This window comes from Etheostoma cragini, chromosome 6, assembly GCF_013103735.1.
Source record: "Etheostoma cragini isolate CJK2018 chromosome 6, CSU_Ecrag_1.0, whole genome shotgun sequence".
Classification (NCBI taxonomy): Eukaryota; Metazoa; Chordata; class Actinopteri; order Perciformes; family Percidae; genus Etheostoma; species Etheostoma cragini.
Genome location: NC_048412.1, coordinates 16,457,346 through 16,481,951, shown reverse-complemented (window position 1 = coordinate 16,481,951; position 24,606 = coordinate 16,457,346). Strand labels below are relative to the sequence as shown.

At 42.0% G+C, this 24,606-nt stretch overlaps 2 protein-coding genes and 1 non-coding gene across 5 annotated transcripts in view; 2 read left to right on the top strand and 1 right to left on the bottom strand.

The window, feature by feature from the left end:
- Window positions 1-215: 215 nt before the first annotated feature.
- Window positions 216-22,097, bottom strand: invs (inversin). Of its 2 annotated transcripts, none has more exons than XM_034874530.1 (20): window positions 21,925-22,097; window positions 21,119-21,224; window positions 13,701-13,800; window positions 12,550-12,716; window positions 11,080-11,253; window positions 10,303-10,470; window positions 9,985-10,165; window positions 9,088-9,197; window positions 8,741-8,912; window positions 7,901-8,056; window positions 7,584-7,705; window positions 7,170-7,277; window positions 6,977-7,083; window positions 6,664-6,873; window positions 5,645-5,856; window positions 4,799-5,387; window positions 4,057-4,208; window positions 921-1,007; window positions 702-837; window positions 216-542 (listed from the first exon to the last, which is right to left on the bottom strand). In XM_034874530.1, the coding sequence occupies exons 2-19, from the start codon at window positions 21,119-21,121 to the stop codon at window positions 722-724; spliced, it is 2,934 nt and encodes a 977-aa protein (XP_034730421.1). In that variant the 5' UTR covers window positions 21,122-21,224; window positions 21,925-22,097; the 3' UTR covers window positions 216-542; window positions 702-721. The 2 variants fall into 2 exon arrangements, with proteins under 2 accessions (XP_034730421.1, XP_034730422.1); XM_034874531.1 differs by having other exon boundaries at window positions 12,550-12,713.
- Window positions 2,777-2,849, top strand: trnat-ugu. Its single transcript has one exon. It is a non-coding gene; the product is annotated as a tRNA-Thr (tRNA).
- Window positions 22,098-22,141: 44 nt separating the features above from the next.
- The window catches only part of erp44 (endoplasmic reticulum protein 44), an 11,447-nt gene continuing 8,982 nt past the window's right edge, over window positions 22,142-24,606 (top strand). For both annotated transcript variants that reach the window (XM_034874547.1, XM_034874548.1), the window contains exon 1: window positions 22,142-22,323. In XM_034874547.1, the coding sequence (XP_034730438.1) occupies window positions 22,264-22,323 (60 nt within the window). In that variant the 5' untranslated portion in view covers window positions 22,142-22,263. The remainder of the gene's footprint in view (window positions 22,324-24,606) is intronic.

Genomic DNA, 24,606 nt, shown 5'->3' with positions numbered 1-24,606 from the left:
GAACTGGAAAGAGGAAAAAAAGCTAATTAAAGTAAAATACAAAATACAAAGTGCTCTGCCTTTTGTGTCAATTTTTATTTCATTTCTTATAATACAATAAAAAAACATTCACGTACATCTAAATATACGCAAGATTATTTTTGGGCAAATGCATATTAAAGTAACTAATAACATAGTTAAGAAATACATCTTTATCTGAGCGGGACAGCACTGTGTGTGTGTGTGTTTGTGTGTCCGTGTCTGCAGGTGGGCTATTTGTATGACCGGCTGTTGATAGACTGCTTCATTCTCCACAACAGGAGGAAAGGTTATCTCAGTGTGTGTGCAAGAACTATGGAGATGGGGTGTGTATGTGTTCCTTTCAGAATGGATGAAAGGTTATCTTTTACACACACTATTTCTGTTGGCTTAACCCCACCCTGTGAGGTCATGGCTCTGATGTCGTATGGCATAATTTTAGAAAGCTTGGCCCATTGAGCGAACAATGTGTAAAGTAATGCTATAGAGGTAATGCTGCCAGCCAGCTGAGAAAACATCTAAGGTGTGTGTGTGTGTGTGTGTGTGTGTGTGTGTGTGTGTGTGTGTGTGTGTGTGTGTGTGTGTGTGTGTGTGTGTGTGTGTGTGTGTGTGTGTGTGTGTGTGTGTGTGTGTGTGTGTGTGTGTGTGTGTGTGTGTGTGTGTGTGTGTGTGTGTGTGTGTGTGTGTGTGTGTGTGTGTGTGTTCAATGTTTTGCCCGTCCTCTGGTCCCCTGTCCAGCACTATGTGGTCTCAGGTGATAAGAGTACTGCTTGGCTTGATTCATGGCCTCAGTCAGGGGCACACAGTCAATAGCGCTCACTGTAGAATAAGATAATGCATAAAATTACTTTGTAGAGACTTCTTTATTAAAACGGTTTGCTGGTGGATGTGTGTCCACTTACACTGGCTCTGGGTGCGTAAGGGCATGTCCAGGAGCAGCTGGGACTGAGAGCCCCGAAGTGAACGCCCTCGTCTGGCCATAGAGTTGCCTAATGGACAGTAAAGAAAAATGATTGGACGATATCTTCATTTAGATTTGCAGTCACATCATGCAAAACAGTTTCTGCATTCCATCAGCTAATGTTGCATATGATAGCTCAGGACACACCTGTAAAATGTTGAGCTAGTCAGGCCACACAGCAATTTTTGTTTGTTGATATTGTATTAGATAATGGCTCTATGGTTAGACACTTGCTTTGTAGACTAGAAGTTGTGAATACAAACCCTACCTAAATGTAATATAATTAATGGTCACAAACTAACACCTAAACTATAAAAAAAAAAAACTCAGTGTATCAACTACTTATTGCAGGGTTCCAGAAGATGTACCTTATGTGTGATTGTCGAACGTGTTGAAGGAGCACAATTGAATAAATAATTCAACTTTATTGTGTTTCTAACGTACAAAGTTTGCACTCCAGTGCAGAGGATCAACAAATCAACACACACACAGCAATTATTTATTTGACATGTATAGCTTTTGTTTGATCTGGGATGCAAAAATTCCTTTCTCTCTCAATGCATTTGTTATTTAATGCTATTCACAGATATATGAACAGATATAAATACATTTGAGATAAAAATAAAATACAATAAAAAGCAATTTTAAAAATGGTTTATGGTGATTAACAGAGCAGTGTGACCCAAAGGTATGTGTCAAATGTCTGTCTTCTATTCAGTAAAAAAAAAAAAAAAAGGAGTGCAAAAATTTGTCTCATGAATGTGTGTGTGTGTTTAGCTGATAGCTTTACGCAGTTGTCTGACATTCCCCTTGACAGCTCTGAACTTTTCACAGTGCCAGGACTGTCAGGGAGCGAGAAGGGGAGAAAGAGAGAGAGAGAGGGAGGTGAAGTGAGAAAGGGGAGGAGAAAACCACGTCAAGAGGGTCTATCGGTCTGTCTGTGCGGTAATGACGTGTATGCTTGTATGTTTTGGCATAGCGAGGTTTCTGCCCATTCTCCAATCATCACCTGGTGATGTGTGATGAAGGTCAGGCCTGTCTGTGGGGCGAAACCTTACCAGAGGTTCTACACAGGACACCAGGCTGATACTGCCCTGTAATGTGGATTAAAGCATCACCCAGGCGAATACACAGGTTCCTGTTCCCAGAGCTTGTCACTTACAGTGTGTTCAACACTGGTATGCCAACCATCCTGAGTCTGAGTTTCTTCTGTTTACAATGTGGGGTTTCCATGTATTCAAGAGCTATAGATTCAAACGGGGCTTGGAAAACTGCTGCTGTTGCACTGTTCTCTAAAGTTTGCAACTTAAGAGAATTCTGCACATCTGCCCACACACTAAAACAATACAGGCTTTGACATCACTGACATACAGCATGCTTGAAGGATTCAGCCTAAAGAGAGCAGTGCAGCAGCCACACGTGATTCACAGGTGGTTTATTATTTAAGGATAAGGCTGGTTGATATTTATTATTTTTGTTATAATCAATATATCCCATGAAAATAACTGAGGCCACAGCGCATTTCCAACATCCTCCTCCTGTTTGTGGCACTTGGCTCCAAGACCCTTTGTTCCCATTGAGGATGTAAATCTTTCCTAGTGGCTGACAAATATAGTTTCATTCAAAAAATGAAAATGAACACTCACATTGTGTGAACAGTTTCTGCATTCACTCAGCTGGTATTGCATGACCCAGCTCAGGACACTCCTGCACCTTGTTGTCAATCAGGTCCCACACCCATGGTTGTCCAGGGTGTAGTCTTCATAATGCTGATCTGAATGTCTCACACTCATCAAAGGCTCTATAGCTCAGTGGTTAGAGCACTGGTCTTGTAAACCAGGGGTCGTGAGTTCAAATCTCACTAGGGCCTAAATATTGATTGTTTTCTATCAATTATTATCTTAGCAATCACAAGCAATCACCTAAATTATAAAAAATAAATATCCAGAACACCTACATCTCACCGATTTAAAGACAGAGATTTTGCAAGAGGTAGTTTAACAGATGTAACACTGTTTTGAGTTTATTCTGAATTATTTTATTCTGCTGCAGTACAATGGAAGTTTTCCTTCATGTTTCAAGTTGATCACGTCAGAGATCTTAAAAAACTGTTTCTTGGTAATTTGTAATGTAGGTTATGGAATATGTTTGGAATTTCCCAGTAGTTTCTGATGTCCTTACTGTCTGTGGCGCTAAGCTCACTGTTCTAACTAAGGACTGAAATCTTTGCAAATACGTCACAAATACATAGTTTCTTTCTTTTAAAACTCATTATTTAAACAGAAGTAAATGGCGCATTTGTTGGAGACTACTTTTCGTTGCAAATTTGGTGCACAAGCGAGTATTTAATGTACAGTATGTTAGCAGGACAACACATGTGGGATTTACTCAAAATAAACAGTACCTGTGTTAATTGATAGGATGCAACATGTCACCCGGTTGGGCTCATTAGTTTTTTTTAAAATAGTTTTTGGACAAAAAGGACTGTTTAGGGTCTGTAATCGCTCTGCTCAACAGTCATGCGATGTATAGTATATCGGTGACATTGCATCCTTTTTTGGGGCTAAGTTAGCCTGATGTCGTCATACTCAGATTCTAGTCAGAATATGAGTTTGATACTGCTCCATTGGGCTGTGATTATGGGGCCTGTTTCAACCAAACCAGGGAAGAAACTGCCCGTGTACAATTGGAAAATACATACATAGTACAGGAACTATTCAAACACACTTTAACACGGGACTGCAGGGATTGAGCCACCAACCTTTCCCCGTGGGCAGGCGAACACCCCGCCACTGAGCCACAGCCGTCCGAATGTTTGTTGTAAACAAATTCAACCCAAGCACTCTTTTGTGACGTGGTTTCTTACCTAACTGTTGATCATCTGTCCATCATTGCATAAAGCTCGCCCTGACAATTTGATTGGTCCGAACAGCTCTGGTTCGAGCAGTTGCTCCACAACGGATTAAGTCCCGACCAATTTTCCCAACCCTAAATGTTGTGGGTGGGGTAAGTTCTGCTGGCATCCAGGCTAGGGTTGTGTAAGAGTGTGTGTAAGGAAAAAAAAGCAATGATCTCACCATAGATACTTTGTAGCACCGAGCTCTTACTCGCTGGCAGTTTGGTGGGTTGAGCTCGGATTTCCATCTTCTTCCTGTTGTGGGCGTGGTTCGCATCACTTGACTCTACCTCCTCGCGGGGCTGTACCTCTCTCCGCCTGTGTGTGTGGAACCTGCAGATGCACATTCATGCAAGCACATTCACATGCATGCTGTTCAATAAAAAAAAATTCAGACTGAGTTCAAAGGTCTAAAAGCTGGCAAGTCCTCACACTAATACTCACTAAGCATAAACAAAGTAAACAGAGTTGATTTAAGGCAGTTAATAGGGAGCACATACAGAATTTAATTGTGAAGCTGAATGGAAACAGAGGGCCTCCTGCGGCGGACTGGCAACCTCTAAGAGCAATACAGAGTGTGTAAGAGAGAGAAAAGCAAAAAGAAGCTGCTGGTAGCTATTAGAGCAGCACGGCTGAACTTTTAGCCTCTTGTTAAACCAGTATGAAAGCTCTAGATTATAGCCCGTCTGTCCCCTGCCCCACTGTCTCACCCATCTCCCACGCTCTCCCCCCCACTGCTCAAGTGTTGATGGTATCCAGACCAAACATCGGGGGGAGTTACGGGAGAGATGAGAACGGGATGGCATGTATGTGGGAGAGGGCACATGTTGGCACCACATGGCACTGCCAATCTCCCACAGCCAAAGAAGCTTCAGCTACTGAAACCTCCAGGTGCAAACACAAGCGCACACATGTAAACTCACCTTCGCCATGCTCCCTGGATGATGCGTGCAGCCTCGTTCCGTCTCCTGCGCTGCTCTTTGTTGTGCTCCATGTGCGTGCGTGTTAAGATGGGTGCGTGTGTGGCAGACTGAGTCTTTCTCGAAGGGCTTTTGTGGTCTAAAGATGGACTGCTTCTTAATGGTAGAGTGTGAGTTTGTTCTTTGGTGGTGGCCTTCTCTGAAGTCTTCTCCTTGAGGCTCCTCTGCTTTCGTTGAGCGGTGTGAGCATCAGTCTTGCTGGGGGCAGTCTGCACAGTCATGTGAGCGTCTCTCTTTTTTAGAGGGACGCATTCTCTGGAAATAGTGACAGTTTGGTCCGTCACTGCAATGCTTGTGAAAGGAATGCATATGCTTGACTGAGGTCGTTCCCTGATTTTGGGCATAGAGGGGGGTCTGGGTTTGAGGCTGGGGGGCTGGCTGCAGCTGGCAGGAGACAGAAGTTCCATCAGCCTGGTGGTCTGGAGAGCACCCTGCACAGGGCCACAGCTCACATGACAGTCTCGGCTCGAAGCACCAGGAACCACATGTGGTTCAGCTGCTTTACTTCTTCTGGAAGATTTGCTCTTTTGGACTGGTGGGGAGGTGAGAGAAAATTTAAACACAAGTTGTACAAGTATCATGGAGTTTTGAGCATTCATTCATGTCATTTTGTATAATCAATATCCCACCTTATGCAAATGATCTAGATAAATAAAATGCCCCGGACAAATGTTTATTTTTAGGCTCTAATACCAACACCAATATCATCAACGGTCAACCTACGATATTCAAGTTCCCTCAAAGAAACAAGGATTGTATTTCATAAAAAGAATTTTTGCACATTTGTACCTTTGAGTCTCTCCTCTTTGCTTTTAGCGCGTTCAGCTTTGGATGATTTCTTTGTTTCCACCACTGAGTCATTCATGGATAAGTCCCCTATTCTGTTCACTAAGGAGAGCTTTTCTTGCTCTGTTCTCACCAAAGAGACCCTCCGTTTTTCTGCAGTGGCCACAGAAACTTTCCGCACAGCTTCTCTCCTCCGCTGTTCTTCCTCTCGCTTCCTGAACAACAAGAAAAGTGGTAGCTTATTGTTTTGTCTGAAATTCACCACATGAACAGCCGAGCGGAACATTAATGTTTAGACTTTCTTTTAAATGTACAGACATTTGTTTTAAAGGGATTTTATTTTATTTGTGTGTGTGATTTGGTGACACTGACATATTTGGGTTAATGCACATCATTCTATATAATGTCCACTCATCATCTAATTTCACGTCAAGACAACACCAGGTACCCTGTCTGTTCAAAGATAGTTTTTAAGGTGTGCATCAATAAAACAGATTGGTCACAGTTTGGTCATTGAACAGCAAAAAATAAAAATAAATATTAGCCAAGATATTTTGATTATTATTATTAAGAAAAACATCTCATCAAAGACTTATATCTCAATAAAACGGCCTGCTTGAAATAATAACGTTTTCAAAGCCTTTTAAAACAAACTTGCTTCTCATAAGCATTCAGTAGAAAGGTGAGACCGGTGAGCAAATGACAAAAGGAGAACAAACCAGAAGAGAGTGACAGGGGGAAGACGTATGTGTGTGCATGGACGACAGATAGAAAGATAGATATAGAGAGAGTGTGACTGTTCCTGTCTGGTGAGAAGAAGACAAAGACAGATAATGAAGACAGAAACAGGGGTGGGTTATTGACATAATGCATGCAATTGTCATATGCAAAAGGTATCATGTGAGGGATGTTTTCTGAGAGTCAGACAACAAGTAGGAGCATCATGGAGCAAGAGAAACGACGACTAAGGCCGTAGCATGAGTGGCTCTATATGTCTATGAACGCGTGTGATCATCTCTCACTTGGCTGCATCCTTGCGCAACTGCTCATGCCTCATGAGGAGTTGCTTTCTCTCCTTGAACGCCTTGCGAACGGTGTAGCCCTTGTAGACAGCTTGGATGGAGGCAGCAGCAATGTCCTGGATGGCTGCTATGGACAGAGCACCATGCTCCAGCATGAACTGAGTCACCTCACTGTGGCCCCCAAGAAGAGCGTAGTCCAGAGGAGTGTACCTGCATGACACAAACACCAGTGTCATTCATAGATTTCCCCCACTTCTACTCTCACCCCTCTCCTCACCTCCAAATCCTCCCTCTCGACAGGCTCTATCCTCACCTCTCTTCAGTGTGCTCCATGTGATTAGGAAAGGTGTTGTAGCCCAGCAGAAGTTTCACAGCCTCCAGGTAACCATTGTTACATGACCAGTGGAGAGCGGTCCGCCCCTGTGCACATATAAAAAGAGCAGCCATTACAATTTTAGTTGTGTCCAAAAGCTAAACATAACTTACACGTATGAGTAGATTTTTACCTCCTTGTCCTGTAAGTTTGGATCAGCATGGTTTTCCATGAGAACAGCCATGCAGGTGATGTAGCCACCATAAGCAGCACACTGCAGAGGAGTCCGTCCTGCCTGGTCCTGCCCAGGAGAAGTCAAACATTAACAGCCAAGTGAGGGGCAATTAAAAGAGTAACTTAGGATGTATGAGGTTGAGCCGGATTGTATACTCCCTGCTCATGACGCAGTGAAGTAGAGTTTGGTTAATTTCCACGTGTCCTTTGATTCATTCTGGACATGCCACTTCAGCTGTCTATTTGATTTTGATTTTAATTAATCGGAGATAAATCTACAATCCTCATAGTGGAAAATGTTAGTAATGAGTATTGAACAGGGATTTATAGATCCTAAAGGTTTTGTGTATGTTGCGGGTAGGTGCATTGATACCTGTACATTGGGACTAATCCCATTTTCCATCAGTATCTGGCAGACCTCAGCATTCCCTCCCAGAGCTGCCCAATGCAGAGCGGTGTGACCATCTACATCTACCAGGTCCACGCGTGCAGAACCTTTATTTATTACATTACATTTTACATTTCAGTTGAGGTGACGTACTCAGAGACTTATTGTGTGCAACACTTGAATAATCATGGACTTTAATACTGCCATGACTCTAGAATAGTAAGGTAAAGATAAAAACTCTATTCTATCTATAAAAACTAATTGGGATGCTTGCACATTCAGAATGCACCAACTACACCAACCTTTGATGAGCGTAAGTATTACGTCTCTGTGTCCCATCTCGCAAGCCCGAAACAGCGGCGCGTGTTTCATCACATCCAGAGAGTCGACCATTGCTCCCCTCTCCAACAGCAACTTCACTGTGCTCACATGGCCTGACAGCGAGGCCGCATGCAGTGCTGTGTGAAGAACCACACATACAGAAAACATAAAAAATTCCTGAGATAAGAGGTCCTGAATCTAACTGGACAGTGAACCCCCTCAGGACAACTGCTCCTCCCCCGTCTGCTTGTTTCTGCATTCATCCCCTTGACTGCAGCTCCACTCTGGGCAGTGGCTAAAGCCTGGTCAATGGCCAGTTAAACGGACAAAGACATTTAATTGGAGCAATAAACTTAAGCCTCTTGTCTTAGTGGCAACCCCTCCTTCCCCCCTCTCCAGTCCCCAGACAGCACAGACTAGAGTCAAGTGCATGAAAGTGATCTGGGCACCAGTCAGCTCCACTGCCCTTCACACCGTCTCATCAGGATGACTCAACCGTTGCATGTTATGCATGCATAAACATTGACTTCCTGGCTGAGTAGAGGGGCTATCGCCATGGAGATTATTTGTCCATACAGCCTCGGGTGTCAGAGCATGGCAGTAAGCGTTTGTGTGTGTGTCAGAGGACAGAGCAGGCAGTGGTGGGAGTCTGTTCAGCGGGCTCACACTAATTTTGCTGACAGTATCACTTCCGTCTCTCCCTCAGTTTTGCACTCTCTCTAGTACTTAGCGGAAAATTCTCTGTGACATCATCACCCCTAGCCTGTTGGTCAAAGCAATTAGGGAGACTCAGTTGCTCCTCTTGGTTCTCAGGTGCTCACCGGTGCCTCCATACTTGTCGGCCATGTTGATGTCAATGTGAGGGGTGAGGGCCAGCATGGTGCAGATGACATCATCACTGCCCTTCCCAGCGGCCCACATGAAGGCTGTCCTCCCTTCCAGATCGGGTTCATCCTTCACAGACGGGTGGGACAGAAACACACCCACTGTCTTCTACAAACACACACAGAGAGACAACTGTTTTTTGTGCAGTTTAGTTCATTGGGACTATAGAAGGATACTGAACATACAGAATGGGACAGATTTACTTAAATATCTGCATATTGTGTTTTAGATAAAGGTGCATGATGATGACTCAGTGGGTTCCCCAGCTTTGTATGTGACTCACAGCATTGTTGCTCTGAGCCCCATAGTGCAAGGGTGTTGCTCCTTGGCTGTCTGAGGGAATAGTGCCTGATGTGTTTCTCTCCAATAGCAGGTGGACGATTCTGGCATGGCCTGAAAAACACATGTGTACATTAGGGGGATGTGTGTTGACAGGAGCTGGGGCCACTGCTCAACTTTAATCTCCTACAGTTTACTTTACAAAACTATTAACAGAGACACAAAAAGAACACATTGAGTCAACATAAGTCAAGTATTTACTACTGTATTTGTGTTTATATGGTGCAACACAGACAAGTTGTAAGAACCAGAAACATGATAGCAGCACTGTGAGGCTGCCCTTTGGCACAGCAGAGCTTTGAGCTAAATGCTACTGTCAGCGTGCTGATATTGATTATACTCACTGAAAATGCTAATATGCTAATGTTAAGCGGGGATTATGTTTATCATGTTCACCATCTTAGTTAAGCGTGTTAGCATGCTAACATTTAACACTAAGTACAGCTGAGGCAGATGGGAATGTCACCTGGCCCCAGAGAAAAAGTCATCAAAAGGATCATGAAAGTCAGTCTGAATTATCCTCTGGGGACCATGAATGTCTGTACAACAATTCGCCTGATGGTTGTTGAGATATTTTAGTCTGGACCAAAGTGGTGGACCAACAGACTGACAAACATTGACATCCTCTAGAGACACGATGCTAGTGTGGCTAAAACCAAATAAAACATTTTCTTATCATGGGGGAGATTACTAGTCCATGTTGGCTTTGATTCAGTTGACCAGTATAAAAATGTTTTCTGGAAAGTGGTTATAATTTCCACATATCCTGAAATCTCTTAAGTCATGTCTTGTGTAGCAGACATTCAGGCTGCAGTGGGCCACATACATCCTGTTCACTCACCAAGCAGAGCTGCCCAGTGCAGCGGTGTTCTGAAGAGGTTATCATAAGCGGTCACGTTACAGCCCTTGTAAGACGTCAGCACCTCTACCACTGCTTCGTTACCGTCGGCAACAGCAAAGTGTAGGGGCGTCCGCCCCTCATAGTCCTGCCAGTTCAACAGGGACTCGGTGGGAGCTGCTTCCTTCTCACACACACACACACACACACACACACAGAATGCATCCACACGGATGAGGATAAAGGAAGATAGATGATGATGATGATGTTGATGATGACAGATTATCTTGAGAGCATGTGTATGTGCACAATAGTTTGTACCAGTATACAGCGGACAGTTTGTGTGGCGCTGGGTTCCTGACTGTGCGCTGCCCAGTGCAGAGGAATCTTGCCCTCGCTGTCTGGGATGCCTATGTTGGAATCATGCTTGATCAGAAGGCGGACGTGTTCTGGTCGGTTATAAAATGCCGACCAGTGGAGAGCGGTTTGCTGCACAGAGAAAGAGTGAGAGAGAGAGAGAGAGATAAAAGGAAGAGCCAAAGATAATGAATGTATTTCAAAACAGAGGGGGCTGTTGTAACACCAGGTTTGAGGTTTCCATTTACGTTAAAAAATAAATTATTCCACTTTAACAGAAAATATGAGAGCAACATGCTACACAAAGCTCTTATTGAAAATCTAGCATTGAGCTGAGATTGTACTTTAGATAATGCCATCATGACGGTTGTTAAGCTATTCTGAGATTCGCTGAGACCACTGTCATCTGACACGATGATGCATATTGCATTTTTACAAAACTAACTACTGATGTCGGATGCACATCAGCTCCAACAGACAAAGGACACTGTGTTTGTGGTCTTATCATCAGAACACAGGACAAAGCCACAGATTGTTAAATTGTTCACTGCTGTGTGAGCAAGCCTCTCAGTGTTTATGTGTGTAATGACCTCAAATTCTTGCTGCTTTTTACAAACTATTTTCAGTCCATCAGTTTATTGATCAGACGCTGGCTGCTTTCTGACTGAGGACAAACTATGGAAAGTTGTGAAGGCAAACCTTCTTCCAACAACGTATTTGTGTATATCTGTCCTGTAGTACCTTGTTCTTGTCTTGTGTGTCAACCTCTCCAGGTCCGATGTGTTTAAGCAGCAGGGCAAGGGCTTTTGGGGAGGGGTGTCGCGTTGCCAGGTGAAGTGGGGTCATCTCCTCTAAATCTTTCTGCAGCCAGTTAGCACGCCTGGACAGCAGCAGCTTCAGGAAACGCACATTCCCCTGGGACACGCAAGCACAATTTGCTCAGAAATCACCAATGCGCCACAATATTAGTCATGAACGAGCAGCAATGACACACACACACACTCGCAAACACAGACACTGCCCAGGCTTTGAGCTGTGTCTGGTTCAATCTGTAGGCCATCCATCTTCCCTATCCTGCCTCTCTGTTCAGCGTCTGTGATGAGCTGTTAAACAGTAAGCAGTGGGTTTCTGCTTGTCATCCCCTCCACATCATCATCATCCTCAATTTTGGTCTCTCACCCCTGGGCCGTCGGGTGATGTATTGTGTAACAGCTGTTGCTGGACGACAGGGTATGGGTGTCCATGTTGGCATGACAATGTACACGTGTGAGTGTGTTTTGTATATTTGCCATCCTGTGACCACAGTCTGACAGATCTATCTTGTGTGTGAGCATGCATCTAGACTGTGAGTGTGTGTGTGTGTTCCCATCCACACTATTCTCAGTCCAATTAGATCGGTAATCCCTGGCCTCTCTCTCTGTCTCAGCCGTTTATTGATCAGATGTCAAAGAGACAGGGCTTCCTATCACTAGCATCCCCCAACACACACACGCACACGCGCGCACACACACACACACACACACACACACACACACACACACACACACACACACACACACACACACACACACACACACACACACACACACACACACAGCTATTAGACAGACACTAATTACCTGCCCTCTTTCTTCAATGATATGATGATCCTGTATCAGTATGCTCATAAAAGAAGGGCCCAATAAATAAATGAGTTGTAAAGAGACATTATAAGTCCCACATCCCACTGTTGCCCTGCTACATCCAGCAAGAGACAAAACACCCCCTTGTCTCATTATAGTCTCTGCTGTCTAGACTGCAGTGGAAATATCATTAATCTCTTTTTGTTGCACACCAAAACGGTGGTCAAATTGCTGTGAAACAGGATTTTCTCAATGTAGAATAATTCTCAAATTTATAAGATGTAAGTATAAGTGAAACTTATAGCTACACTGTTTGTGTGGCAGGCCAATTTCAGTTGATACCCCCCATGAGCCCTACAGTTATAACTACAGCCACTAGGGGGCACTGGCTTCCCACTCGAGTTTATGGACTGTCAAAATGATTCTGTTTTCCATTCATTAAATCCATTAAATCCTAATCTTCACATTCATTCCATCGTTATAAATCCATCCACTTATCAATTCTTGTGAATTAAATTTGTCAACTTTATGCCATAAACATGCGTGTGCTCCAGTGTATGTCTGTGTGTGTATTTGTGGATGTCCAAACCTTCTGTGCGGCAAGGTGCAGAGCAGTGCGCTGGCTGTGGTCGGTCTTGTTGACCGAGGCTCCGGCCTTCAACAGAATCTCTGCACAATCCAGGCGGTCAGCCAGGACACAGTACATCAAAGGGGTTCGGCCAAACTGGTCCTCACGGTCCCGCAGTGAGGACTCTGCTACATACACATACACACAAGGAAAAGTTGAAGGTTAAAGTCAGAAAGTAAGCCCTACTAGAGACCAAGATTTGGGTCAATGTGCGTTGAATTTTCAAAGTACAATTATGTGGCTTGTGATAGAATATGTTAAAAACTATATGTAAGAGGCCACTCCTTGTGTTTAAAATGCAGCCTTTTACTGCTTGGGTTTAATAGGAATTCCACTTCCAGGTTTCTCGATTTGGTTGGAGAGCCCGGAAGCCATAACGAAATGCTGTGACACCGATAACCTGAAGGACCAGGTCACCTCCTTGCAAAGAGTAAAAGAATTTGCAATGATCAATTGATGCTCTTCCTATACATGTATACATGTTTTTTTTTTAGATTATTGTTTTGGCATTTATTTGATAGGACAATTTAAACATGGAAGGGGGGGAGAAAGAGAGAGAGGGATTAATATGCAGCAAAGGGCTGCAAGTTGGAAATGAACCTTTGGCTGCTGCAGTGTGGGCTGAGTCTCCTTACATGGGGCATGCATTCTACCAGGTGAGCTACCCAGGCACTCCTTCTTCATATTTTTTTTGCTGGACATTTGTCTTCTATGCCTGAACAAGACTCTTTTTCCGCATTATCAAGATTAAATATCAACATGGCTCAATGTCCACATAATGACAGCACCTTCATAGAAGGGTGACCATCCTTTTTGCAGAAGGACCATGGTGCCAGCTTCCATGCTGATGAGCACCTGCTCTGCTGTAATCTCTCTATGCAAAACCCTAAACTCCTGCTAGCTGCTGCAGCTGTCCCTGTACTCTGAAATTTCTACAGATGTGGTAAATGCAAATAAATGTTTCTTTAAGAAATTAATAAAGAAACACATTACTACTCATTAATGTGAGATGAACCCTGTGGGATTGTTTTTTTTATGGCTTCTGTGTTCCCTATGCGATGCAGTTTATGTAGTAAATAAACCTGTAATATGTTTAGAAGCTGATTGCCTACCTGTGATGAGTTTAAGGAGGGCGCTTTTATCTCCATTGACAGCTGCAGCATGAACCTGCGAGCCGAAAGACGCAGGTCCTGGGCTGGATGTCGCTGAAGACTGCAACACAAACATATGGAAGGTAACCAAGAAAGAATAATTCAACCTGCATGAAAAAACACTCAGCTGTTTAATACAGTGACATTAAGCGGAGTCTAGACCGCTTCCTTAACATTCATTTAGCCGTAAACACATCCACAACTGGACATTATCACACCTAAGTCATTCATGCATAATTCCATAATAAGACATGTTTAAATGGCTACTGCTAATGGAAATTTGAAAAACACTCCCAGTCAACACAAAAAAACTAAAATTTAAAGAAATATTACTTAATTCTCACATCAAAAGATACCATTTAAAATGTTGCCCAAATAGTTATATTTCAGGCAGATAACAAACACCTAAAGGCTTGTTTACAGATACTTTCCGATGTTTGCTTACAGTAGGGAGTGTGTGCGCACGCTTGTATGTGTGCGCTTGTGAGTGTATATGTGTGTCTGCTCCTGCTGAGGGGGCTAAATCTCTTCCTGGCCCCACTTAACCAGAGCCCAGTGAAAGCTGGGTAATCTGCAGACAGGAAGCAGCTGGGCAGGGGGAGACCCTGTGTGAGCATGTAAGAGGGGGGGTCTCTCTTCATGTCTTATTCATGTCTCATTAATACTGCAGCATGCCTTGCTGTGTGTGTGTGTGTGTGTGTGTGTGTATGTGTGTGTGTGTGTGTGCATACATGCATGCATGTGTGTGTATGTGGGTTTAGAGATGTGGGACAAGCCCTGCGGGGCACAACACAAAAATCAATTATTACCCCTAAACACACCAATGCTGGAGGCACAAACTCATGCTTCATGCCACAATCTGAGATTTCTCCAAGACATTTTCATCAGGCCTACCAATAGATGTGATTCACTACTATCAGTTTTATAAAATAGCAATTAATAGGAAATAGTGATATATACAGTGGCTTGGATACGTTTTAAAAGACATGATAAAGTTGATTAAAAAGTGGAATAAAAAAACATCTTTTGGAAATTGATCTTAATGCCTTAATTAAATAAAAAGGAAAATCCAACCTTTTAAGCACACCATTTTTCTTTGTGAATGAATAATGTATTGTAAATACATAAATGTACTTCCTTAAAATACAGGGGGCATAAGTATACACACCCCTATGTTAAATTCCCAAAGAGGTAGGCACATTTTTATTTTTAGAGGCCAGTTATTTCATGGATTTAGGATACTATGCATCCTGACAAAGTTCCCTTGGCCTTTGGAATTAAACAAACCCCACATCGTCACATACTCTTCGCCATACCTAGAGATTGGCATGGTGTTATTTCAGTTAGCTTAATAGCTGGTTTGATTTGCAATGAGAGATGATCTTATGGAAAGTTCCCCATGCATATCTCCATGTATGGAGAAGGGTATGTGATGATGTGGGGGGGCTATTTTAATTCCAAAGGCTAAGGGAACTTTACAGGAAGCATAGTATCCTGGATCCATGAAATAACTGGCCTCAAATAGAAATGTGCCTGCCTCTATGGAAATTTAACATAGGGGTGTATTTTAAAAGTACCTGCCCCCTGTATTTTAAGGAAGAAAATGTATTTATTTTCAATACATTATTCATTCACAAAGAAAATTGGTGTCCCTAAAAGTATAGTTATAAGTATAAGCAGGCTGATTACTTTGTTCACAGTTTCACACTTTTGAAAACTGTTAAAACTCTTGGTAGGAAAATTGAAGGATCTGAAGGGAGGAGGGAATACTCCAGTGTCCCCCCCGCTGTCACCTCATAAAGTGTTCTCCTGTAGACACTGCGTGCAGCATGGCAATTACCCATGATGCTCGCTGCTTTCTCACGCTCTGCCAAGTAGTGGCAAAGACTTAATACAGGTTAGTTAATACATTTACTGCAAAGTAGGTCTGTATGCACGTAAAAAATGATAGTAGCTGCACATAAAAGGTGTGTGTGAGCGTCGGTGTGTGTTTCTATGTGCACATGTGCCACGTCATGGGAAGTTATTTTCCGTGAGAGAGCTTTTACAGGGACTTTACTAAAATCAACCACAACCATCTCTAAACATCTCTAATTTACAATGATTACTGTGTGCATGCGCAATGCGTGTGCATACGCACATACATATGCACAGTCTGCAAACACTAATATCTAACACATGCAGAAATGGCAGAGGTGACATGGCCACACTTTCAGAAAGATTAATATCACGATTCTTAACATCCTCTTACACAGAGGACTGATACTTCTTTTCCAATCATGACAAGAGTGCCTTCTTAACTTTTGTTTTACTTCTGTTGACTTATTTTGATATTTTTCTGCATTTTTGAGTCAATATGAAAGCCCCCAGCTGCCACAAAAAATATGAATTGATTTGTGAATAATCTTAGATTCCGAAAAAAAATCATAATTTGGCCAAACACTGACATGAGGGACACAAGTCAATACTTGAATCTATGCGAGAGACATTCATATTGCCAAAAGCAGGCAATTAGAGTTTCATAAGGACCTGAGTGTTTTAGAAACTCCTACAGTGCATCCAAATTTGGCTAAAAAGGCTTTTGTGATGCAGTGTCTGAAATCAAACAAAAGAGGGTGTAAAAACAACACCAGGTCCTGTTGAGAGGTTTGAAGTGGTCTCATTTAGCCATTCACACGTGTTCCTCAGGGAGCACTCCACTTGTTAATATGAAGACAATAACTCAGAGTCAACTATTGATCACAGGCTGACGTGCAGACCAAGTGATTGTGCATCTGTATGAGTATTGATTCATGCTGATGCTGACATTATTTAGGCTTTATTCATATTTGGCCTCATATAACCACAGTGAGTTTAACAAAGAATCCAAAAACTCCCACAAAAGCTTTCAGCAACACTACAGGAGTGCTGTAATACACACTGCTGCCTCCTTACACACACAAACACACATCAGACACGTAGTAAGACATAACTAACACTTCAATTGATGCCATTGAGACAGACACGCAAAGAAACCAAAGAGTCAGTGTGTGTGTGTGTGTGTGTGTGTGTGTGTGTGTGTGTGTGTGTGTGTTTGTGAACAGTGTGTTTGTCTATTTGTTTCTGTAGCTGTCTGTCACTGTGAAGGTGTCTGCTTTTGATAGAGGACATAGCTAAGGCATGCTGAGTAAGCAGTGGGGAACAGAGCCTGCGCCTGTGGCCTTTATTTCAATTTTAGACACACACACACACACACACACACACACACACACACACACACACACACACACACACACACACACACACACACACTTTTTATATAAGTATCTTTATACAGTTATGACTTTATACAGTTATGACAGATTGTGTTTTGGGCCTTAGCATTAAGGGTACCTATACCACCTACATGTCTGTGTGTACAATCTCCACATACACTCATACACCATCACACCATTCCTGTGTTAACTTTCGATGGTGAGCAGAAATTGGACAGAAATAAAAGTTAATACACACAACAGGTGGTTGCTCTTCCACATTGTTGTGTTAATCTGTGTGTGTGTGTGTGCCTGTGAATTAGTCCCAGCAAGAGAACATTAACAGGATAGAGGACAACATCAACACGCCCGCTGCAAATGTGGAGGAGGGGACCAAAAGCCTGGGGAAGGTGAGGGGTGTGTCTGTGTGTGTGTGTGGTGTTTGTGTGTCAGATAAACAATACATTGTAAACACAGATTTAGTTGTAATTAAACTTTTTCGTAGTCTCTACTTATTCTTTCATGTTTTGTTAAAAAACAAAATCATTACTTAATCACATAATTTGTTTGTAATAATCAGAATCAGAATCAGAAATACTTAAATAATAATCAGCTTATGTATGCAGTACACAGATCTTATTAAGCAGAGACCACTAAGGATGTTGATGTTTCTGCATGGGAGGGGCAGGGTCATGTGAACTATTCTGCGTGGAAACAATGCAAAGGGGAAAAATATATGTTCTGAAAGGTTTACGTCCTAGTTGAAGTGTGTTTTAATAATGTCTGTTAATGATGTGGGTGTGCATTTATGTGATCTGGGTTTTAGTTTTGTATGGTTGATTTAGTGTTCACATTTATCTACATTTATTACTGTACCATGATCAAGATCCGGGTGGGGACTGATAGCCTCTGGGCATGGAGAAAATGTTCACTGGCATAGAAACAGATTAGAAGTCGCTAACGCCGACCTCATATTTCATGCAAATATTCCTTTGCAAATCATTCCATGAAGCACAGTGCACTAGAAAATGTCAATGTTTTATGTATTTTCTTTTCTTTTCTGTTTTGTAGGAACACATGTATTGAATACATCATTCTTAAAATCATACTGTCATAAAGGGAAAAAAAATAATATTTGGTTACACTTTACTTGAAGGTATCTAAATAAGAGTGACATGACTGTCATGACGTCACATAACACTGACAAAACATCACATAACACGTCTTGTAGTAATTGTCATTTGGTTTTGTCAGGACAAGTTATGGTTAGGGTTCATGCATACATTACAGTGTCATGGCACTCTTATGTAGATACCTTCAAGTAAAGTATTACCTAATATTTATATAAATAAATGATTTTAGTAACGACTACACATGTAAACTTGATTTATCTACTGCCTTAACTTACTATTCTGTGTAAATACAACTTAACCTGTTAAGTTTCTCCTTGTGTGAAAACTTAAACGGTTTTAGGCAACGGGTTTCAACGCAAATTTCTAGTAAAGTCAACTAATTTGGGATAACAGTGTAGAGGCTGCAGGGATCAGTCCTTGAGTTTTGACTGACAGGTAAAGAGGTGGGAGGAAGGATAATATCAACCCACAGGGATGCCCGATCTGTAAGGCCCTCTTTCTAGCAAACTTCTTGGTCCCCCAAGGACCAATGAACTGGCTTCCTCAGCTGGGGGCCGGGCCCTGGGGCACAGCAGGGCCAATCAGCAGGGGGCTAGAAGGCTGAGTGACACACAGATCTGCTAATTTACATCATTACCACAATGCATCCTGACAAATGAGCCCCCGGGGGGAGAGCCAATCACCTGGGAGAGTAATGCAATTAGGTGGGACCACAGCTGTCAATCCCACAGCCATGGGGGTCAGGCAGTGAAGCCTGTGGGTAAAACACCCCTGCCTGCCTGCTGCCTGTCAGTCACACACCATCTATACATGCATACATATATACATGTATATAGAAGAAACACACACACAATTCACTGGTGCAGATATGAGGTGTAAGATGTATGGTGTGTAAAGTACGGAAAACAGTACAGACTGTTTCTCTATTTTACTCCTGAGGTTGGAGGGGAGGTGGGAGTCAGAAAGGAAGGTGATATGTGTGTGTGTGTGTGTGTGTGTGTGTGTGTGTGTCTGCTCAAGGGACACAGAGATTAACTTGGGTCCTCCAAGGACTTACACCTGAGTGCAAGTGTGTGCATATTCACATACGTCTAAGTGTGTGTTTACATTTGCCCATGTGTTTTTTGCCCACTGGGGCACTGTTTTGTTTATGCTCTGAGTCAGAGCTCTGTATGAGAACTATGACAACAAAAGGGGGAAGAGGGCGGAACCATAGGGGAGCTAAAATTGGTGCCAAATAGCCCTGCATTTGACTGGCATCGAAATGAGCGGTGGTGGTAATGAGGCCTATCTTAGTCTCATTAAGTGTAGTGATATCATATCGGAGAACTACACTGAGTCAATGGGGTTCAGTTCAGCATGTCATTAATGTTTGTGGTGTGTGTGTGTGTGTGTGTGTGTGTGTGTGTGTGTGTGTGTGTGTGTGTGTGTGTGTGTGTGTGTGTGTGTGTGTGTGTGTGTGTGTGTGTGTGTGTGTGTGCGTGCGGGTGGGCTGGTCGATGCTGCTGTGACTGGCAGACTGACGGGCGGTGCTAGAGATTGATCAGAGGCACTAATAACACCTGTCTCAAAACACCTTTGCTCAGAGATGTAGACTTGAGACTTGATGACTTGGACTCGAGATTACTGGCCGTCAGTCAAGCCATTACAATGGCTGTGAATGTGCCACAAGTCAGTATTTCCCTGTTTTCAGTGATGGGGAGGGACTAAAAACTAAATAAGTAGTAATTGGTTTTAGCTTTGATTTCATTAATTTCACTGAATATCAATAATTATAATTCAGTAGTCGACAAGGCAGACAGAAAAAGACAGAGGAAGAAAAAGAGGAAGAAGAGAAGGGGAGAGATGAAGAAGGGGGAGGAGCAACATAGACCAGCTTGGGGACTTTATCCTCTTCGGCCCTCCATATCCTTTTTTCAACACTTCTAAGTCTAATTGGACTAAAACTGTGATCTAATTAAAGGTCCAATTAAAGTTCAGAGAGCAATGTGCCCACCGGCAAATCAGAGTACAGGGACATAATCAGCTGGAAAAACAAACGAAAAAATCAATGCCAGCAATGGAGAAAACAGTAAAGGGAGGAGAGGGCAAAAAAGGGAGAGGATGGACAGATGAAATCAGAGTGCAATAAGAGCAGTATGGGTGTGTGCTGTATGTAGTGTGACAGGACTGTCTTTACACAAGATTACCTCAAAAAATACACACATAGGGTAACGGACCAAACTAACTACTAATAGGCTGAGTACAAGAAATGGCCCAAACCGCCCCTTTAAGTACATTCTTTACACTAATACTTTACATGTTTTCTGCGAATGAAATAACAGTATATTTATAATAGTAACACATAGAGTAGGGCTGGGTTTTGTATTTTATTTTTAGTTGTGATGTGCAAGGTTGTTGTCTAAATAAAGTGTAAAAGTGATGAATCTGAACTACTTGAGAATAACACTAGAAATATTTGTTCCAGTTTGAATTCACATAACCATATAGTATAATGCAAACAAGACCGTATAGCCGACTCAACAAGTGATTTTTCATACCTCAGCAGATTTTGTTATAAATATCAATACTGGAGGAAGCATTTTTGGATATTGTGTTATTGCTATTCTGTACTTATTTCCCAGCAATAACAAATTAAGAAAGACGTCATGCACCTCTTTCTTTTCCACAACTGATATTCAGATAGGAAGAGAGAAATTTACCTCTGACTCCATCTGTGAGTTGCTCACACACTGTGAACCCCCTATGGACAGCTTTAGCCCATAAAATATTAATGCTGGGATTCAATTCAACATTCCACCTTAATCTCGTTAACAATTAGGCTTTTTCATCACACACAATTAGGCTTGTTCCCCATAGTCTTAATGATCTTGACTCTAGAGAGAGATTTATAAACCGGTAGCACAGCAACTAACAGATACACCCGATTACTACAGAAAATTAAACTCTTCTGGGATTTATAAACCTAAATTAAATATGGGTAGTTTATCTGTGTGTGATGAATTCTTCTTACCATAGCTGAATCAACGGGGACACTTTAGCAGATGTTTCTCAGTTCAGCGCATTCTTTGTGGGTGTCGATGCCTGTCCAGGTACTATACCTAACCGGATCTTGGCTCCTGCAGGGGCAGAGAAGAGGATCACTCACATACTGAGACAAGCCCACCTGTTCACACAAAGAACTGCCAGCATAACACTGCTACTGTACTGATTACTGGAGAAGGGAGGATGCCTCAGAATTACATATTATTTGTGTTAACCAGTCTTCTTATTTAATCTAATTAGGTGCAATAATAATTATAATAAAGTAAAAGTATAAATAGTATCTGTTATTGAGTTGTGGAGTCTGTGTGATTAAGCGATTAAGCAGCACGCACAAACGCACGCACAAACGCACACACACGCACACACGCACACACGCACACACACACACACACACACACACACACACATACAAACACAAACACAAACATTGATACACACACACACACACACACACACACTGCTTTGCTGGATTTAGCGGAAAAAGTTGCAGGTATTTTGCGTCAGATTATCTAAAGGTTTTCCAACTAAGTTTTGTGCTACAAGTTCAAAACGCATTGCCAGATGGTGAGAAAATGTCGAACAGAGTATTACAAAAAGTGAAGCATAATGATGCAACTCCCCTGCGCTCAAGAGAAATCAGTTAACATTATTCATAAACGTACTACAGAAGTAGCTAACACATGTGTGACAGTGGATACAATAAGTATATCGTTAATGCTATTGTATATTAATAACTTTGTCTTTCCACTCCTCCTTCGTCGGTGTTATATTTACCGTTTGGTTTTGTCTCAGATACAAATTTTAGGAAAGTTTTCTTCCAAGCAGTCCCGTTGAATCGCCACTGTATGGATGACAAAACACTACAACTCCCGTTACTATTGTAAAGCAATAAACCTCCATGATGGGAGTTTACTCCATAATTCAGGTCAGTCTCTTGGCAGTTTCAAACACTGCATTACCCACAAAGCCAAGCGAATACCGGGAAGTGTCACTCACGTTTCCGTGGTCACCGTGAGATTGGTTCGCCGTCGGTTTCCTGCAGCAGTAAGAAAAGCAGCGTCGAGACAAACTGGGAAGACTCAACACCACCACCTCCAATAACTATACTGTACAATGAAACTAATTGCAATATCTCCCTCTCTCGATATTCGCTTCGTCACGGTTTTACTGCTGGTAAGTGTTTGTATTTCAGCCCTGGAATGTGCACTGCTTTGTACCTACAAGAGCAAGCTAACGTTAAGCTAGCTAAGTAACGTTAGTTAGCCGCCGGGGATAGTTAGCTGCTAGCTAACCGACGAGCCTTTGCTGGCATGAGACGTGGCTTTAAAAGTTGACTAGCGAGCCTGCTCACTAGTGTACTAGTGCTCGCTTCTGTAAGTGCAGTTATTTATTTATCAGGCTCATTAAGAAGGCCTTTAAACTGGACTTCACCAAGCGACTCCCATAACTAGGGTTAATCAAGTTATCCAACTGCAATGTCAACTTAGCACGTTAGCTATAGTGTTGTAACAAGCCTTAATCCTTCTTATATAATTGAGATGTTACTCGCATAAGAGACCGTAACGTAAATTCCAAATTTAAGAAATTAGCTGTAGTTTGACTCCTGATAGTGATAACTTTGTTGAGGACGAATGAAGCATCGAGTTAGCATTAGCTGTTACCACATATTGACAGCAGGGAAATACTTGCTAATTGCTAGCATTGTTAGTTTAAGCATTTTGTTGAATGGGTTGGTCTGCTGTGATTGATCAACTTAATATTTGATATTGTATGGATGCGCACATTGATTGTCAGACTCTTGGTGCATCTGTAGATGTCTCTGAATGATGCTCACCGGTTGGTGAATTCCTCTGTTGTGGCTCATTCTTATTGGCTGACAACCCGGAAGTAGAGATAGCGCTGCTGTTCGGCTGTTTCGAGCCATAGACAATCTGGGTTGTGAGAGTTTAGGGCCTGAAATGAAACTCAAAACTTCTCTTTGAGTGTTAAAGCGTTGCCTCCATCGGTCTAACCACAGTCATCTCTTATAGTAAAGTGACACAGTGACTGTTTTGACAAAGTTGAGAATTTTAAACTTTCATGGGGAATCCGAACATTTGCTCTATGGAGCTTTTTGACATTTCATGGACTACTAGTTTATTATTATTTTAGTCACAGACATTTTTCATGGCAGAAATTTTGATTTATCAAGTAGAACAAATGCAGGGGAAAGTAGCCCACCTAAATGGAATGCAGTCATTTTTTACTGTCTTGTGCTTTTCTTTCTATGACAACCCAAAATGTCTGCTGTGAAAAATGTCTGTTGACAGATACATCTATAATACAAATAATAGTTTGTTTTAACCCTAATCTTACATTAGAAAGACACTAACAGAAGGACAGTGGCACTTAAACTCAGACTATTAGTGTGTGTGTATAAGCAAAAGTTCAGTTACATAGTTAGGTTACCCAGTAAAGCATGCAAGCGCTGGTTATTTCACTTTTTTTCTTTTATTTTTTTATGTGGCTTTCTTGGAACCCATATTGATATTTGCAGCCTCAGGGACAATGACCGTCACATATCCTGTTTAAAGAGGATCTTGAGTTAGCACAGATAACGAGATAGTGCAGGCACTTTCACTTTTAAAGTGCTGTCTGTTATAGAAGTGTAAACTACATAAGTGTTGACTATAGTGGCTGACGTTAGATGACAGAAATAAATGGGATTACATTTGCAGCCTCAATTAAATAAATAATCTAGTAAAAGACTATGTTTTTATAACTCAATCTTCTTAGGGCTTCATGTCTGAATTGTTAAACATATGCCCTTTAATAAAATGTTTAATTCAGGTTGCAAATAACTTACGTTAATACATTATTGTACCTATAACTTATTTGGGTGTCTGTGTTTACAGTTGGCAGTCAGAACATCTCCAACATTGGTGTTCTTTCCCCCATTTCCCCCTTCAATGAATGGAGGAATGAATTTTAGCCATTACATTTTCACTGTACCGGTCTCTCTCATACATTGTGTCAATACAGCATTGTAATCAGAGCTGGAATTCAGCAATCCCCAGTTGGTACATCATACTTACACCCTTATTGTTTTTTTAAGTGAACCAGAGCGGGAAATACATGAAAAAAGGACGGCTGCAAGATTAGTTTCCTAACACAAAATACTAGAATAAGACTGACCATAGTTCTAGCTCCTGTTCTCTAAAAGATAAGTTGTCAGAGAAAATGTGTGAAATAAAACAAAACGGGGTAAAATTTGCAGTATCATTGTGTGAAATATAATGGCCACATTATTTGGGTAAACAGTGACTGAAAGAATAAAAATGCAATTACAGTACACATAGCCATAGTGAAGTATTCGGATAGCCCTAAGATTTGTTGACAAGTTGAATATACAGTGGGTACGGAAAGTATTCAGACCCCTTTAAATTTTTCACTCTTTGTTTCATTGCAGCCATTTTC

Excerpts from the sequence above, each read along its gene's own strand:
- invs (XM_034874530.1), bottom strand. Across the intron at positions 8,913-9,087 it reads GGGCTCAGAGCAACAATGCT|AAGACAGTGGGTGTGTTTCT; the intron begins GTGAGTCACATA and ends GTGTGTTTGTAG. Across the intron at positions 5,857-6,663 it reads TTGCGCAAGGATGCAGCCAA|GAAGCGAGAGGAAGAACAGC; the intron begins GTGAGAGATGAT and ends CTTGTTGTTCAG.